The 19137-nt window shown below is 36.3% G+C and overlaps 1 protein-coding gene across 1 annotated transcript; it reads left to right on the top strand.

Moving 5' to 3' along the window:
• Positions 1–602: 602 nt before the first annotated feature.
• LOC107739098 (centrosomal protein of 152 kDa-like) lies at positions 603–17784 on the top strand. Its single transcript, XM_016551096.1, has 25 exons — positions 603–884; positions 1149–1167; positions 1405–1481; positions 5160–5269; positions 5355–5415; positions 5572–5883; positions 5962–6124; positions 6509–6649; positions 7696–7835; positions 7979–8179; positions 8284–8431; positions 9392–9483; positions 9589–9746; positions 9836–10046; positions 10612–10725; positions 12169–12299; positions 12870–12998; positions 13092–13227; positions 13786–13971; positions 14266–14511; positions 16156–16262; positions 16371–16453; positions 16577–16733; positions 16808–16914; positions 16993–17784. The coding sequence occupies exons 2-25, from the start codon at positions 1158–1160 to the stop codon at positions 17757–17759; spliced, it is 3987 nt and encodes a 1328-aa protein (XP_016406582.1). The 5' UTR covers positions 603–884; positions 1149–1157; the 3' UTR covers positions 17760–17784.
• The last annotated feature ends 1353 nt before the right edge of the window (positions 17785–19137 follow it).

The following is a 19137-nucleotide window of genomic DNA, read 5'->3' as shown; positions in this document are numbered from 1 at the left end:
AACAATTATACATCTAAACTTATAATTACCATAAATTGTCTATAATTTTTAAATAGCAATAATTTAAAATGCATTTTTGGCTTTAGAAGAAATGTCTGTAAAGGTTTATGATTTTATGTGTGATAAACAATTTCATGTTTCAATGCTCAAAAACACAAAATTGTACAGTTTTCATATGCATACATTATTTCTCCTAATTAAACTAAGAGCTGAAAGTGCATACAATATAGGACAAAAAAAGGACAATAATGAACAATAATAATTTTTCATGCATACACTACACGGCTAAAAGTCCTAACCGAATAACCAAACCAGTTACTATTGATAATCATATAATTATATATAATGTAAATGTATTTACTATAAAAATATATCATTTTAATTGAAAACCATACATGTATAAAATCGTTCATATATTTGTATAAACCAAATAAATTATGTTGTTGTTATAATAATAATAATTATTATTATTAATTGTATTATTATTGATACAGTTCTATGGCTGAGAAAATACCTTTCTGTTGACACATGATAGGCCGTAACCATTGGCTATAACGTTCACATGACGTCGTTCCTCCCGTCAGCCAATCAGAATCCAGGACTTTTGCCGCTGTTTAGGGCGCCATGTTTCAATGGACAGAGACTTTCATCAAAATATTTGCTGTAATATCGATTTTAGTCAGCATTAATCGAGTTTCACCATCTGTGACGGACGAACAAACATTTGCAGATCGTTTATTACTCCTACGCAGTCATTTTATATCAATATTGTTGCGGCATGAGTTTGTGAGGCACCGAGACACTGTAATGTGTCTCATAGAAACACTTCATTTGGGATTATTGTGTTACTTTAGGACTGTGGCGACTTTATTAAAGCTTTAAAGGTAAGCAGATATGATTTAAACTCACATACACAGCCTTGTTTGTGAACTGAAGTTTATAAACTAGTGCTAAATGAACGAGGTGTAATGTGTTGCTTAGAAACTATCTGTATCTGGGATTAACGATGTTTGATGATGCTACATACGAACTGGCAAATATGTTTTAGCTGGTTGTTCTGGGTTTTATCAGTAGACTGGTTAAATGTAGTGTAAGTGGATGTGATTGCTGGTTATTTCCTGTCTCATGTGTGTCATTTCTCCTCTCAGATCAGCAGGATGTCCATTGATTTTGACAGTGCAGCTTTTGTAACAATATACACTACAGTTCAAAAGTTTGGGGTCAGCAAACTTTTTTTCTTTCTTTCTGTTTTTTTTGAAAGAAATTAATACTTTTATTCAGCAAGGATGTGTAAAATTGATTTAAAAAGTGACAGTAAAGACTTAAATGCTGTTATTTTAAACTTTTTATTCATCAAAGAATCCTGAAAAAAGTATCACAGGTTCCAAAAAAATAACATCGATAATTTTGACAGTGCAGCTTTACAGACCCAGCAGGAGGAAGAGGAGTATGATCAGGAAGACTACGCCAGAGAACAAGAGGTATCTGTCCAGTTACTGAGCACTGACACACAAGTACACCCACCAGACTGACCGCTGTCATCTGCTGCACTGCATACTTGGACCAAAAAACAGCCAGATGAATTTATACATTCTACTGTGGACAACAATTTAAAAGGGTCAACATCGGTTAATATATATATATATATATATATATATATATATGTAATGTACTTAAAATATAAATCTTTTGTAACAATATACAGTACTGTTCAAAAGTTTGGGGTCAGCATATTTTTTTTCTTTTTTTTTATTGAAAGAAATTAATACTTTTATTCAGCAAGGATGTGTAAAATTGATTTAAAAAGTGACAGTAAAGACTTAAATGCTGTTATTTTAAACTTGTTATTCATCAAAGAATCCTGAAAAAAGTATCACAGGTTCCAAAAAAATAACATCGATAGTAAATCAGCATATTGGAATGATTTCTGAAGGATCATGTGACACTGAAGACTGGAGTAATGATGCTGACGATTTTTTTTCTTTGTAAAATCTAATTGGACAAACATTTGTGTGTGCCACTGAACAGAATGTGATGTCGTCAGTAGTACACCTTGAAATCAAAACTGACAATTCATTTTTGTTTATGAATGTTGCAGTGTTTGTTATAGATGATTTGCCCATATATCTGTTCTCTTCTCCTATGACGTTTGCACCGGTGTGTAACCTCTCTCTTCTAGCAACCTGTCACTCACATGAAATGATTGCAGCAATTAGCAAACAACAACGATCCAGTTAATCCCCAATGTAAAAAAATTAAAAATAAATCGTCCTTAATTTATTATATATTTTTTTTTAATCTCATTCAAGAAAATTTAAGACAGTTGCAATTTCCCTTTCATGTCGAATTTAAATCCAGTTTCCGGAAAGCAAACACATCATTGTTTTTTAAAATTATATTACACTTTTTAATGATTTTTTTTATAAACAAAATTTATGTTTACGTAACACTTTCATTACATACATATCTTAATAAAGAGAAAGTAATAACGTTTTGTTGAAACAAAATTTAAGGTATAATTACACTTCAAGAATGACACTATATTCTATGTCTGCTGGATACATTAACTCACATTCAAGCTATTTTAAGTGAATGTGTTTCAGTTGGTGCCCATTTCTGTTGAAAAATGTGCAATATCAGCTGCAGTGAGCTTCTCATATTCAGTGTATGTCTGTTTCAGTTTTTGTGTCTATTTTGTTAAAGCAGGTACATACAGTTTCATCCGGTTCATGTTTTAAATTTGTATATCTGCTAACAGACATTTCAGTATTCTTTGTGACATTAATATTGGAAACTGTAATTCTAATCAAGTCCTTCTGTCAGGGCTGTTCTTTGACATGGCCTGCAGTTAATGTTTAACATGCCGGTGTAACCATTAAAAACTAGTGTATGAAACACAAGAGTTTGATTGAATCTTTTTCTTGTGATTTTGTTCCCACGTGAGCTAGCTGACTTTTACTGTGCATGTACTCAAGTTACTCGGTCCACATTTGTTGAATTAGGCTCTTGGTTATTCATATATAAGTAGTTAAAGATTCTTCTGTTTCCAGTCACATGCAGTAACAGTGTTTGTTTTTAAAGGGCAGAGCTTCTCCTATCAGAAGCGTGTGTTCTGACTCACCTTACAGCTATCGGCTGCATGAATGAACGTCTGCTGTCATTGGTGCATGTTCAATGCAGTCAGGTGTGTTTGCTGTGTCATATAGCCGGTTTCCACTGCCCTACACACTCACAGCTCTTTACTGAAGCTTCACACGAGGTCATCTCAGAGCAAACGTTTGCTCTGAATGGAGGGATAAATTGTAGGCAACTGCGCTTTTCCATTTGGATTAGAATCAGAAAATAATAGTACGAGGTGAATGGTGGCCATCGATTTTGATGTGCATCACATGCGCCGTCATTTTCACAGACTGTTTGTCTTTTTTTTTGTCCATCAGAGGAGGAATGTTTCTGCTCCAGTTAACTGAAACGTATATTCTGACCCCCACAATGGCCCGACCTCAGCCTGGACAAATGAGGACGGCTTAGTTCCTCGTTTTCTGCTTTCTTTTTCTGGAGTTATTCATATGACTCATGCTGCTGAAATCCAGCATTGCACACAATAGTGTTTCAGTATGTCATTGAGTCCAAGAGCTCCTGCAGTAGCTGTCGTAGGAGTGTAAATGCGGGAAAGTTTCATTTCCGAGGGAGCGTATCAGGAGGATGTGCGGCTCATCCAGCGGGAGTTATGGAGGGTGAGTTTGACTGTCTGTCCTCCGATACTGAGACATGAGCGGTGTTTCATCATGAAGTGAAAGATACTGAAGTTGCTGAAAATTAGGAGTGCTCAGGCTCCTTTAAGACGCCTCAGGGCCATGTGTTGGTGTTTGTGTGAGAGTTCAGCATGTCTGTAACCGGGCGGGTGTGTTTTTTTAAATGGTTGCTATGGGACTTGCAGTGAATCGGTTGCTTCCATGTGCTTTTTTCGTTTCTCATAGTTTCAGTGTGTTTGCCATTATACTCAATATTGCATTATTGTATTGAGCAACTTCTGAGGAAAATGATGATAATGTTTAAAATTACATTCCTCGAGAGATGGCCTGTCAGACACTTACTTAGTCTACTTACTGGAGATCTTGTGTATTAGTGGTTGACTGAAAAAATTTTTTTTTTCTTTTAAAGATGCACATTATATCAGAACATATGAATATGATCTAATATTAGTGATTTTCCTTTATGTCTTTTTTTTCTTTGTCTGTATCAGCAAATTAATATAAAATGTAATTGTGGATTTTAGATTGACTTTGCTAACCTAAATGAATCACAATAGATAATGTGAAAGAATTAAACTTTATAGAACACTTATACAGATCCCTCCTTCATTATAGGGACGTTTTTATCATCTTAAAATGAGTAGCTATCCATATTTCATACCGCACGCTGTGATGATGCTAAAGTGAATTTAGGCATAATAAGTGTGATCATGCTTTTTTTTTACACAAGGTAGTGTAGGCTTTAACCAGCCATAACATAAAAATAGTTGATTATATATCAAGAGAAAAATGTGTGTATGTAGATATACTATTCTCTTGTACACTACCATCTGAATTGTCTGCATTTAATCAAAATAAGTGTTTGTTTATAATATTTACTTCCTGTTTTATAAGTTATTTGTTCCTAGTTATATTACTTTGCTTGTTTTTTTAAATTAATTTTTATTTATTTATTTGAAGAAAATCACTGGTTAAAAATAAAGAGAGTAATAGCTTGCAGAGTGCAATGCCTGATGTCCCAAATAGATAACAAACAAAGTTTTTTTTTTATATATATATTTGGCAACCAATCAATTGTTAGCTGTTTTTAAAAACCACAAACATCTCTTGGTATCTCTGAATAGAGATTGTATTTACATTTAGCCTATGTTATATTAATTTATAAGCAAATCCCACCACTCATGTTTTTTTTGCTGAATGCACCACTGTCATAGAGCATGGATTGACATGATATCATACTAATATCTCAATTTGGACCTCAGGTTTTCAGATCCAAGTGGACCTGTGAAGACCTCTAATCTGTTCCTTAACAGTCTGGTGGGGGAGAAGACTGCTTGTGGGTGGGGCAAATACCGTCCTGAATGGTTGTTTGAATTTTTTATTGATTGGTTTGGTTGTTTGCTTTAGCTCCACAAGCTCCTGACTGATCTCCCTGATGATATGCTGGATGACAGCGCCGACTGCTCCTCACCTGAGCTCGACCGCTCCACCTGCAGCCACCCAGAAGACAACAACAGGTACAAAATACATCAAAACACCCTTATGCAACACTTACCTGAAATACATATTTAATAAAACATACCTAATGTGTTTGTCTTTCAGACCGCAGCATGCCTGGAATGTGCCACAATGGGAGCATCCAAGACCCTCTTCCCATGAGGAAGTGAGTTTATTAGTTTCAGATGCAGCATAAACAGCCTGATTACTTATGAGGGTCATTGAAAGGATGAAAACGGTCATAAAATTTGATGCATTTAATATACTGTAGCAAGTTACACTGACTGTATTCACTTAATCATTTTCTTGCATGTGTGTGCAGCACTATGAGGAGTATCATGAGGACTACAGCTATAGGAGTCACACGTCTCAGACCAACAGTCACCCTCATCACCTGCAGACCGGGACAGAACATTTACCCACCAGCTGGGACCCACAGAACTACCAGTACCAGAACGGAGACTATGCACACTCATCCGCAGGCACGGACGAGTCCCACGGCACTGACTTCTCCACTGGGGACGGGGCGGAAGAGGACGCGTACCCTCATAACGCTCTTCAACATGGGGCAGGTTACCATGGAGATGAGGCACAAGTCCATGGGGAGCAGAACAACATCAGAAACCACTTTCAGGTGAATGCCTGCAGCCAATTTTTATTTCTTTTATTAAACATTGTATGCATGTTTCTAAATTTTGCACATTTGTTGAAGGTTTTTGATAATGGAGGAGCTAGGAACAAACCCACTGATGCCTACAAGGCTAGTTACCACCCACATCAACATTCAAACCAGCCCAAGATGTTCAATCCTCAAGTGACCAGTCAGAATGGCCCCTTTGACCAGATTCAGAGAGACTTCCTGGACTCAACTCAGAGTAAGATACCATTATACACTACCATTCAAAAGTTTGGGGTTGGTAAGATTTTTCAGTGTTTTTGAAAGAAGTCTCTTTTGCTCGCCAAGGCTGCATTCATTTGATCAAATTACAGTAAAAACTTAGTGTAATTATTGTAATAACTTACTCTAAAAACTATTACATCATTACTCCAGTCTTCAGTGTCACGTGATCCTTCAGAAATCATTCTAATATGCTGATTTTCTGCTCAAGAAACATTTCATGAAAATGTTTTTTTTTCTCTCAAGATTCTTTGATGAATAAAAAAGTTGAAAAGAACAGCATTTATTGGAAATTGTATTTGTAATGACTATGTTAGTAGTATTTTAGGAGATTGAGGTGTGTTGTATGAATGTTGTTCAGATACAGCAGATGGTCAGCAGCTGGCGCAGCTTCAGATTTTAAACCGAGCTCAATCCAGACAGATCGAGGAGCTGGAACAGAAACTAGAGGACTGCAGGAGGAGGATGAGATATCTGGAGCACCAATTCGCCATTGTTAAAGGTCAGATTAACCAGATTATCACTGCTTTAAATTCAGATCTTTCCCAATCATAATTTCTTTTTTTTTATTAATTATTATTTTGTTTTTTAAAAGCTCATCAACATCTCTGTTGCTAGTTTATCAGCTATATTATTTGATCCCTCATAATACATAAGAACTGAATACTGTTTTCATATTCTGGGTTAATTTTGACCCGGTGGGAACGTAAGCTTTTAAAACAGTCATAACTTGTATAACATTAAAGCTATAAAACTTTTTTAATGAGTGAACTAGCAAACATTTAAAAGTGTTGCATGTTACAATGTTATTATTATTTTAATATGACACTTGCCACTTTTTTTAAATGATAAAAATATTATGTGAGCTATAGCGAAACCAATTAAAAAATAATAACAATATGATACATTTTATTTGAGTATATGAAATTTATAAGAGATTATAACATGAAGATTACCATTATTAACTCCTGCATATTCCTTTTCTAACAAAACAACATCAGATCAAAATCAGTGTTACTCAGTGAAATATTTTCGTGCTTCAGTGGTCTGCAGGTGGCAACAGAGTGGGCTTCTTCTTTTTCAAACCTTCTTTCCTTTTTTCAAATTTAGGCTATTTGGTCCTTCAACTTTTGCTCTGCACCCCTTTGGGCAGCAGTTAATTTGATATTGTTTACTATTGTTGTCTGTGTGCATGCATGTTCATGTTTTTCAACAAAATTCAGTACTAAAAGTTTGTGAGAGATACAGGAAAGATGCTAAATATATATTTACAGAAGTATTTTTTTCCGAGAGATCAGATCCAGTCAAAACTGAACCAGAATGTGAAAGGTGGTACAATTAAGGTTATTTTATATTTCTTCAGAAAAAAAAATCTGGAAAATAAGTGTATTTTGACAGTCTTAACACATTAGCAAAGTTTGATTCCCATACTAAAAAACTATTGTATGCACTCCTCTGGGTCAAAAGTGACCTGGAATGTGTTTTAAGTGTTGATCTCATCAGTTTTAATACGAATTTAAGCCACAAAATGTGTTGCTTTTTGTTTAGATGAGAAAGACGGTCTGACCACATCACTGAAGGAGTCCAGTGCACTAGTGGAGGAGGCGAAAGAGAGAGAAGCGCAGCTGCAGGGGAGAATCAGATCTCTGGAGAAACAGGTTCAGTCTCTCACAGACAGAGAGCAAGAGGTACGAGATCATGAATTCATCATGCTCAACATCAGTCACACAGCAAGTCCAAGTCAACTCATGTATTGGGGCTTGTTGAAATAGTGTATAGTGGTGATACACTATGCAATTCCTTATAAGAGAGGAAATGTGTGCGTACACAGAGCCTAAAGCAGCAGCGTGTGGCTGAGGCGGCGATGGACAGCATGAAGCAGCAGATGATGGATCTGTGTCGTTCAGACACTCTGACACGAGCACGAGAGCAGCACGATAGAGACATGGTCGCCATCCGGGAGCAGTATGAAGCCAAACTGCTCACCCTTCAGCAGAAACTAGACGCACAATCACAAAGTCTAAACGAGCAGGTCAGATACATGTAGATATGAATTAATCCTTAGTGCGGCTTAACCCCTTACAACAGAGGGCAGTGCAGGCCTGCAGTTTCAACTGTGTTGTGTGTGTTTGTCAGGTCGAGGCGGGCCAGCGGCTGCTGGATCAGGTCCGGCTGCTGGAGCGTCAGAGGGAAGAGGATCAGGTGGACAGAGCCTCCGTCATCAACACCCTCACACAGCGCCTGGAGGAGAGCCAGCAGCAGTGTGCCAAACTGCTCCACACTGGTATGTGGCATCCCATGTGCTTCTGTTTGTTTTTACTCTTGTGATTGCTCGAGCCTCATGGGTAATCGAATGGGCCAGTAATCTTTTTCTCTTGCAGTTATAACAGTTTAAGCATTTCAGCTGAACTACAGTGACTCAAGTACGCAGAATCTGGGGCCTTCACATTCACTTAAGTTACCAGAAGGTGCTCTTGGGTTGTGTTAAATCGTCTTAGAATGACATAAAATCCTGGGCACATCTTGTGTATATTTGTAAAAAGTGTTTATTGAAGTGGACTTTCCATAAAGGATATAATAATAATAATAATAATAGTAATAATAATAATTATTATTATTATTATCGTTGTTGTTGTTATTTAATAATAATAATAATGAAGTATAATACTGTATTACAATAATTTTTATATCATAAAATTATAATTAAAATATAAAAATAAACACACTTATCTAACTGTTTTTCTTTGTTTTGTTTTTTTATTGATTTCATTTTATTATTTATTTTTTTTACTTATGTTCCCCATATTATAACAAGTATAATATTCTATTACAGTTGTTTTTTATGCATTTTAAAATGATAAAAATATGGAAATAAGAATTTTATCTAATTATTTATTTATTATTTTTACCTCTTACGTTCCCCTTAAAAATGTGAAATATTTGAAATATTTTGTTGTTGTTTAATAAAAATCAAGGATAATATTTTATTGTAATTTTTATATTTTAAAATGAGACATTATAGTGAAATATAAAAATGAACAGTAACTGTAGTATCTATTTTTTTATTATTTACTAATGGTACTTTTTGTACCATTATCAATATATGTCAATATACGAGGTGCAGTTAATGCAGCAAAAAGTCAACTTATTTAATGTTTTCAATGTCCCCTTTAATGAATTAATTGAAGATTTGTCTCCCTCATGCCTGTTACATCTTTATCAAAGCTTCTTTTATTCTCTGCAGGCTCTGTTCAAGAGATGAGTCAGTTACAGATGAAGCTCCAGCAGGCTCAGTCTGCCCGCTCTATCAGTGAAGACATCAACAAAGCCCTGCAGGTCAGTCAGTCCACTAATGTTTGACAGCATTTCCAGTCATGGCAAACATTAAAGCTGTCCACAATCCGGCTACAAACAGAGCACATGTGTTTCTTCTCTCATCAGGAAGAGATGACTGAACTAAAGGAGCAGATAAATCTGTATGAGTCTGCCATTAAACATGGAGCCCTGGAGTCTAATGGAGACTGGGAGAACCAGCTGTCTGAGTCCTACGTGGACCTGAGGATCAAGAAGTCCAAGTGGAAAAATGGACGAATCCACAGGTAATGTTATATTGTACAATAACAATCCAAAAACTGCATTGCTATATTGTTCATAATGTCAAGCTTCTCATAATTACTTTGTTTTCCAGCACACCTCATATTGCAGAAGGAGACTCAACCCTGCTGAAGGAGGAAGTGGTGCGAGAGCTGAAGAGCGAGTTGCAGCGCTGCCTGAGTCACCTGAAGACCAAGCGTCTGAAGATCTCTGAGCTGCAGGAGGAGCTGCGACGCTCTCAGACCAGAGCAGAGCAGCTGCAGACGCAGCTAGAGCAGGCTGAGAGAACTATACGAGACTCTAAGGTCTGACCTACAGCATATCAGTGCTTGATGGATAGGGCTGGGTATCGAGTTTGATACTTTTTAGGCACCGACCGAATTGCCTCGATACCATCGAGTATCGAAAAACGTCTCGTCGTTCGGTACCAAATTTCGATACCTAAGGGATTAATCTCATCAGCGTCAGTGAGCAAATAAGCCTGCAGCACTAGCCAGTGTGTTCGACTAGAAGAGGCGCGGCGCAGATCGATCATCCGCGAGAGCGATTCAAAAGTGCACGGAGCAGTCTGGTCTCGTGGTACTGTAATACACCGATCGGTCTGCACAGTCAGTTCGCGTCAAGTCTTGTATAAACATCAACAAGCTGAAAAATAAAACCAAAGTTTTTTTTTTTTAGATAATGTAATCTTGTTAAAATAGATTTCATAAAATTGGTATCGAAAAAAGTATCGTTCAGGAACCGGTATCGAAGTCAAGGTATTGGTATTGGTATCGATATCGAACATTTTTTAACGATACCCAGCCTTATGATGGATCAACCTGTGTGCTGTAGTAGATGTTAGACTTACACCTTGTGCGTTTACTACAGGTGAGGGAGAGCAGCTTGGAGAAACACCTGGAAACATCCCACATGACTGCCGCCCCTCACAAAGACCTCATCAGACTGCAGGAGGAGCGGCAGGTGCTGCAGGAGAGAGTGGAGGTCAGTGCAACTTCACAGTCACAAAGTTAGAGGACTGTTGTGTCTTGATCAGTGTTGTTTTTGTTAACTAAAAATAAAACTATTAAAAATCATTTTCATTAATTGGAATAAAGCTGAAATAATCTAAATAAATAATAGAAATAATAATTTTAAAAAAATCTTTAAAATTAGAAATGTTGCCTTGGCAACTAACTGAAATAAAATAAGCTTCAGTTGAAGTTAAAAAATATACTAAATCTGAAATAAGATTAAATTAAAGCTAAACAATAATGTATAAAAAATATTAATGATTAAAAATTGATAATCAAGTAAATCAACAATAAAGCAATTAAATTAACTAAGAAATCAAATGGAATAAAAATCTATTATTTAGAGAGCGAAAAAATCTCTAAACGTGTATAAATGTAAAAGACCAGTGTCATGTTAAAAAATACTTTTTGTTAATTGAAATAAAGCTTAAATAATTAAAGTTGAAGTAATACTAAAACTAAACCTGAAATTTAAAAAGTTATAAATAAACTATAAATAAACAACTAATAAAAATGACAACATCACATAATAAAATTAAAAGCAAAAGCTAATTCTAAAAGGACAGAAATACTTTTAAGCAAAGCTTTATATCGTTATCACCATCTGACAGTCACACACAGACAATATACAGATCAGAGCCGTCATGATATCTGCAGGTTTCACAAGCATTACAGACCAGGAAACCTGTATCAGAAGCAGCATTTCTGAGTCTTTTTTGCTGTCTATCCATCTATATATAGCTGTCTGTTTGTCTAGCAACCACCTAGTGATACCCTAGCAACCAATGAGAACACTAGCATCCACACTGGAACAGCTTAGCAACTGCTTAGCAACACCATAGCAAGAATCTCTCTGTCTGTAAGGCCTGAAAAACTACCAAACCTCAAGAATTTTAGAACTATTATCAATTTTCAGACACTTTCAAAAAAAATCAAAGTTTGACTTTACAAACATTTTCTAGTTCCAGTTATATTTGATATGAAGTATATTTATATATAAGACTATGATATAAAATCAGTGTTTTTATTGTTAACTAAAACTAATGTTAAAAAATACTTTTTGTTAATTGAAATAAAGCTTAAATAAAACAAAACAAAAATATTAGACAACAAACTTATTTGATTTCAGGTAGTTTTCAAAACAGCATTTTTAATTGTTGTTTAAGTTGAAGTAATACTAAAACTAAACCTGAAATTTAAAAAGTTATAAATAAACTATAAATAAACAACTAATAAAAATGACAACATCACATAATAAAATTAAAAGCAAAAGCTAATTCTAAAGATTAATAAAGACTATAATAGTATATAATACTAAAATAACACTGGCCTGGATCTAAGTGCTCTAAAAGAAGTTACTATTCAATTAGCTAGTTGTTGGATACTAGTTGACCATCCCTATTGTGAACTGCAGGCTCTGGAGAAGAGGAATCAGGAGCTGAAGCAGAGTGAAGAGAAGGTGAAGGCTGCCAACTCTGAGCTCTGCACCAAGATGAGAGAGATGATCCAGGAGCTGGACCAGGAGAAACAGGAAGCAGCAGAGAGGTCACATGTTCATGCATTTTGCTAAAGCGATAGTTAATTCCACTCTGCTGCACCTTCTGTGGTGTTTCATAAGTAAAATCATAGATATGTATGGGTAAATGTCACATTCGACCGCTCCAGACATGTCAACGTGTCGGCCATCTTGGAAAGGTCAATGTGTCGTCACTCACAATAAAAATCAAGATTGCACAACATTGCGCAGCCTCTGGTTGTAAAAACTGCCGAAATTTAAATTCCTGAAGAAATTGATCAACTTTCACTGATAAGAATGTGTTTGTTTGTGTCTTTAATGTGTATTAACTCAATATTACAGGTTTTTAAACTATAGGACCTTTTAAATGTTGTTGTAGCTTACGGCTTTGTCTTGTTGTATTGTGTTAGTTTAGCATCATCGGATGAAGTCTACTCCAGATATAGATATTCATACAAGCATATCATTCGGGTGGCAGACGGTACAGGCTTTGACCATTCCAATATGGCGGACGGCTTACGTATAGCGGCTCATAGAAACAGCCACTAATAGGGCATCTACCTATACATATCTATAGGTAAAATGCTCTGTGTGTGCAGGGATGAGAGGACTCAGCAGCAGTTCAGGGATGACGTGGTGAATCGTGTCCGGGAGGAGCTCGCACAGGAGCACACGGCTCACATAGAGCAGCTCTCCAGCCAGCATCAGCAACACATCCAACAGCTCGAGTACTGCACTACACCTCCACCTTTAAACAAAACGATTGGAAACTCCATGAAGGATCATAATCTTCATAAAGTATGCTCTGGGTCCATCCACAGGTCAAAGCTGGCTGATCTCAGTCAAGAGGTGTTAGCTGTGCAGGAATGCTACATTTCTGTTTGCAAAGAGAAGGACAAGCTGGAGGAAAATCTCCAAAACAAGCTTGAAGAACAGAGGAGATTGAAAGAAAATGAGGTAAGCGCAAGATGCTGAATAAATAAGTTAATTAATTTATTGATTGATTTGTTGGTTGATTGATTTAATTATGTACTTAATTATTTATTTAATTTAATTTATTTAATTTTTATTTAAAATGTTAATTCATTTAATGCAGTTTTATTTATTTGTTTAATTTGTTTTATTTATTATTTATTAGTTTTTAATTTAATTATTGTTTTTATTTATTTATTTTTTATATTGTTGGCTCAGAGTCTCCCTGTCTAATTGGGGATTAATTTATTGATTTTATTTGTTTTTTTTTATTTATTTGTTTTTTTATTAAATTATGTTTATTTAAATATTTATTTGATCAGTGATTAAAATTAGTTTTTATTATTGGATTTTTGTGAATATTTAATCAATGTATTGATTTGTATTAATTCATTAATATTTATTTAGTTAATATTTATTATTATTGTTGTTGTTGTTGTTGTTGTTGTTGCGGTCTATTTAGGGGAACAAGTTTTCTTCTGAGAGTCAAAAGTCTGACCGTGTGAGACTGTTAACATTTGATCATGTTTCTTGTTGCTTCAGTTAAAGAGGCGAGAGGAGAGTGAGGCTGCTCTGGAGAGACTGAGGTCTGATCTGAAGCATGAGCATCAGGAGGACGTGTCTCGGCTCAAAGCCCAGTGGAAGACAGACACGCAGGCTGAGATTGAGCTGCGGGTCAGAGAGCAGCTGGAAACGGCCAGGAAGAGCTGGCAGCAGGAGCAGGAGACGGTTAGTGATGATGGGCCAATTACATCAATGATCTTTCTACTCAGTGCCAAGCCAGCATGATCTTACTAAATGTCACTGTTGTGCCATTCAGATGTAGGTCAAATGCTCTTATATTTTGCCTTTTATATATTTTATCTCTATCTGTCTGCATATCTTTTGCCTGTATTTTTTGTTTCATCTGTTTATCTGTCTGTGTTTTGTTGTTTATCTGTCTGTTTGTCCTTTTTTTGTCTGTGTGCATGTCTTTTTGCCTGTCTTTGATTTGTCTTTCTTGTTTGTCGGTCTTTGTGCTAGTTGGAGCAGTCCTGGGCTCAGAGGTTACAGGAGGCTGAGGAAGAGGTCAGGAAGGCCAGGCAGTCAGACACCCGTGAGGGAGCGTGTCAGCTGATTTCAGTGGAGGAGCTGGAGGTCCGGCTCAGCGCTCAGAGGAAGACCCTGCAGCAGGAGGCTGCGATGGCCCAGGCCAGAGCCGTGGAGGAAGCAGTACGAGACGCTCGGAGAGAGATGCAGCAGAAACACACTGATGACATCACACTCCAGGTGTGACTGATTTACAGCCCTTATTGTGAAAACTAATTTATTCAAACATGCATTAAATAATGAAGACAACAGGATCAGTAAAAATATAAGGTATATTTAATATAGTGCATATATTTAGAAAAATGCTCCTCTCTGGAATTACTTTTTTCTACTAGACTATCTAGTTTATGGACATTGAATGCCTTCCCAGAGGTACAGTAAATGTGACATTATTGTTTACAAGCTGTTTTATTGATTGACGTTTTTCCACAATGGTAACATCACTGTTTTGGTCAATGATTTCGGCCCTCCAAACTTTAATCTAGCTTGCGCTCACTGTTGTAAACGGAAGCAGCTCCGGGCGGATGACGTATAAGGTCGGCTTTGCGCATGCGCTGCTCAGAAGTGATGAACGCGGAAGCGCAGTGGAGAGATCAAAACAAAACAACGGTCACAAATTAAAGTACAAAACGAGGATTTGTAAAGAAGAATGTCGGAGGATTTCGATGTAAGCCAAGAGGAGACTGGTTTTCCTTTGCTAAAGTAAGCCCCCGGAGCTGTGTGAGACACTTTTTTTTATGGATGGGCTCTTTTTATTTCACTTCTTTTGGACTGATGCACTGCAACACCCGCTGACTGCCATTAAACAGTTTGGAAGATCAAAGACAATTTTTTATATAACTCCGACTGGATTCGTCTGAAAGAAGAAAGTCATATACACCTAGGATGACTTGAGGGTGAGTAATTTATGGGCTAATTTTCATTTTTGGGTGAACTAACCCTTTAAGACTATAAAGAAATTCTCGTATTATTTTGAATAAGCTTTAATTTTTTAATTTTTCAGTTTTCATTTTAGTCATTTTGTTATGTACTTTTGTCATTTTTATTAGTTTTTATGTAGCTTTAATTTAGCTTTAGTTTTAATGTTGTCAAGGCAACATTACTAATTTTCGGTTAGGTTTTTTACATTTGTTTTGTTTTTAATATTTATGTTGTATTTTAATAATAATAATAATGGTTGATGAAACCAGCACTGGTCTTTTCTCACAATCATTTCCAGTTTTCTCTCTACTGTCTGTATCAATAAGTGGGAAAAATGTATCAATACTATTTTATTTATTAATTTTTTAAACCATTTTATCACCATTGTTATATTACCTGTTGCTAAAATGAAATTTCTTTTTATTCGTTTGTTTTAAGATTTTTTTTTTAACCAAAGTGAACGTTTTTGATTATTGTATTGATCTTATGGAAGCCCGTTTCCACCACTAAAAAGGTAATTGCGACTTTTTTTTTCAGAATTGTGTGTTAAGTGAGATTTGTGAGATATAATCTGAACTGAAAAATCCGTTATTCAGAAAAAAAAAAATCTTTATATCACGCATTTCTGAGGAAAAAAGTTGTGAGATAAAAAGTCACAATTACCTTCTTTATTTTTTTTATTCAGTGGCAGAAACAAGCTTGAATGCTATCTACATGTTTAGATTTTTTTTTTCTTCTGAATAATAGATTTTTTTTATTGGATTTGATTTCTCAGTTCATTAATTGATTTATTTGATTATCAGTTTATTATCAGTTTAGTATCACATTATTATCGGTTAGCACAAAATGGAACCCTGTAAGAAGCAAACCATGTGGAACAGCAATTTTTAATCTTTTCTTTTTTATGTTGAATCAGATGAGCATGAGGCAGCCCTGCAGAAGGAGCAGCAGGGTCATCTCAAAGCCCTTGAGGAACTGAAACAAACCTCAAATGCTGATGCACTTTCAGGGTTTGTAAACGCTTTTAAGTTTGTTTGATTTCTTTCATAAGAGCACATCATTGACTACGAGTGCAGCGGGTCTTAGAGCAACACTAACGGTCTTCATCAATGTTTCAGCGGTTCAATCAGCCAGCAGAATCTTCAAGCAGGTCTTGAGGAAATGAACGAGCAATACATGAAAGCCGTGGAGAAAATCAGAGGTGAGTGGTGGTGTTTTTTTATAAAACCTAAAATCATAAAACAAATGTTACTTGAAATCAAAGTTGACTGAAATGAAGTAAAATAAAAAATATTGAACTTCAGATTTGTTGATGTGTTTGTAGGTGACATGCTGCGTTACCTGCAGGAGAGTAAGGAACGGGCGGCAGAGCTGATCAGGACTGAGGTCCTGAGGGAAAGACAGGACACAGCCAGACGCATGCGCAGGTGCTACCTCACCTGCCTGCAGGAGCTGCTGGAGGACGGAGGCCAGGCCGCAGGGTATGAGGAACCACAAATGATCTTCTCTCTGTTTTTATGGATAGGTCTTCATTCTGCTCTTGTTCTGTCTCCAGAGCTGAGAAGAAAATCATAAATGCTGCTAGCAAACTGGCCGCCATGGCCAAAGTCCTCGAGACCCCGGTGGCCAAACGCAAGCTTTCGAGAACCCAGAACTCTCAAGGTAAAACCTCAACTCAGTCAAGTCTTCATTTGTAGCATGATACAGCACTTTAATCTGGGAAAATTGTTTTTTGCTTAGGTGGATCAGACAAAACGGACATTGAAACCAGCTGTTCTCCTGCTAAAGTGCTGGGAGCCGAAGCCCTCAAGGATGGTAAGGACAAACAGATCCATCAGATCCACAATCTAATGGACACCAACTATACATCCATGATGGCTAAACAGAAAGGCGTCAAACCTAAAGCCCTCGAACCAGATTCTCTCAGGTCTGCAGTGGTATGTGGATCTAAAGACACTTTTACGGTTGCTCAGGTAACTCAGAAGCAAACACACTTTGCACACAATAGAGTTTTTAACAGCGTTGTCAGGACCCCTAATGTCACACTGAGAAAACAGAGCAGGGAAATGTTCATGGAGGGTTTTGAGTCCGGTAAAACGGATCCATCATCCATCCAGTCCTTCCTGATCGAAGAAGCTCCCGTTCGGGATGACGGACACAGTGACTGGAGTTTAACCAGTAATGGATCCAACTTCATCAGCAACATTCACCTGACCTCCTCCTATCCAGAGCCTGGAAAGCCGTTCTCAGTTAACGGCGGTTTGGACTTTGGAAGCTCCATCGGCGAGAACTCTGATGTTACGATATACAAGGAGTTTGTTCAGCCTACGTCTTACTCGAAACCCAATGTGTGTGCGGACAGGAGAACAAATAAACACAGAGAGCCAATCCCTGGATCTGAGGGACATGGTGTCCAGAAAAAGTGTCCAAAGAGCTTATTTTCAGAGTTGAAAGTGCGTCAGCAGGACAGTGGGTTCGACAGCCCATTGGCACTGCTTCAGAAATGAAGTTTGGATTTGTTTGTGACTGAGCAGACATATTTTTGTATATAAAAGAGTTAAGCTTGTGCAATGATTTTTTTTTTGTACTTGTTTGAGCCAAACGTCTTAGCAGTTGTACTGTCTGTGCATGAATTTGTTACCTCAACTTAATAAAGCATCCTAGTTTTACATTAATTAAACTGTTTTTCTGTTATCTGCTTTCACACAAGATATTTAGGCTACCATACTGAATAAGAAAACCTCACCATCATCATTTTTCACATGCTGCATAAAACGCAAAGAACAAAGTGACAGTTTATCATTATCTTACATTCCAGACACCTGACTGCAGTTTATCCTTAAGGATGTGTTATATTCCTCAGGCTGTGTCTGTGCCTCCAATCAAAGTCCACTGGCAGATAAGATGAGGTCAAAGATTATTGTTATACATCACCTGGGTCATTCTATGAAATGGTTAGTGAACTTTTTTGGTTAGATGAGGTTGTTTTTTAATAATGTATTTTTGTAAAATTTTAAGTATAAGACAAATAGTGTATCTATCAGATATACACTGATATGTACACTATACTATAAATCACGTGAAATATCAGGAAAATTATGTTTTAAGTGTATATAAATTCTATTAACATTAACATTCTATTCCATTAATATCATGCCATTTTAAGCTAAATTGATACATATAGGCTGGGATAAAGGTAACAGGGTTGAAATAGACATGTTTTAAAACTACAGTACACAAAATGAATGCTAGTTTTTAAAAGAAAAATTTTAGAAATAACCTCTTTTCTGTTATAATATTTAGTAAACAAAATCCATGGTAAATGGTTGACTTTTTGAAGGGAAATTGGGCAACTGGGTCATAGTTTATTCACCCTCATGTGGTTCTAAACTTGTAATATTCTTTCTAATATTTTTGTTTTCCCAGGATGAAGTCATGTTACGGTGTAATTACTCATAAGTATTGACTAATATTAATTAACATGTACTTACTATAGAATTAGGTTTTGGTTTTACGGTTAGTTGCTTGTAAATATGCATAATTTACTGTTATTAATATAGTAAGTATATGTAATGTGTAGCAATTACACTGTAAAAGAGTCTTACTAAGTATTTCTTAGTAAGTTTGTTACCTTGAAAAACATACATAGGATAATGTGACAAAAAAAAATACTTAAAAGGGTTAGTTCACCCAAAAATGAAAATTCTGTCATTAATTACTCACCCTCATGTCGTTCTAAACCCGTAAGACCTCCGTTCATCTTCGGAACACAATTTAAGATATTTTTGATGAATTCTGAGAGCTCTCTGACGCGGATAAGTTGTTTTCGTTCAAATCAAAGTGTAAACAACGTAGAAAACGTATCCGCGTGACGCAGCTGACACA

This window comes from Sinocyclocheilus rhinocerous, unplaced genomic scaffold (assembly GCF_001515625.1).
Source record: "Sinocyclocheilus rhinocerous isolate Xijiao unplaced genomic scaffold, SAMN03320098_v1.1 scaffold675, whole genome shotgun sequence".
Classification (NCBI taxonomy): Eukaryota; Metazoa; Chordata; class Actinopteri; order Cypriniformes; family Cyprinidae; genus Sinocyclocheilus; species Sinocyclocheilus rhinocerous.
The sequence above is the reverse complement of the archived record's forward strand: the minus strand, read 5'-3'. Positions and strand labels throughout refer to the sequence as shown.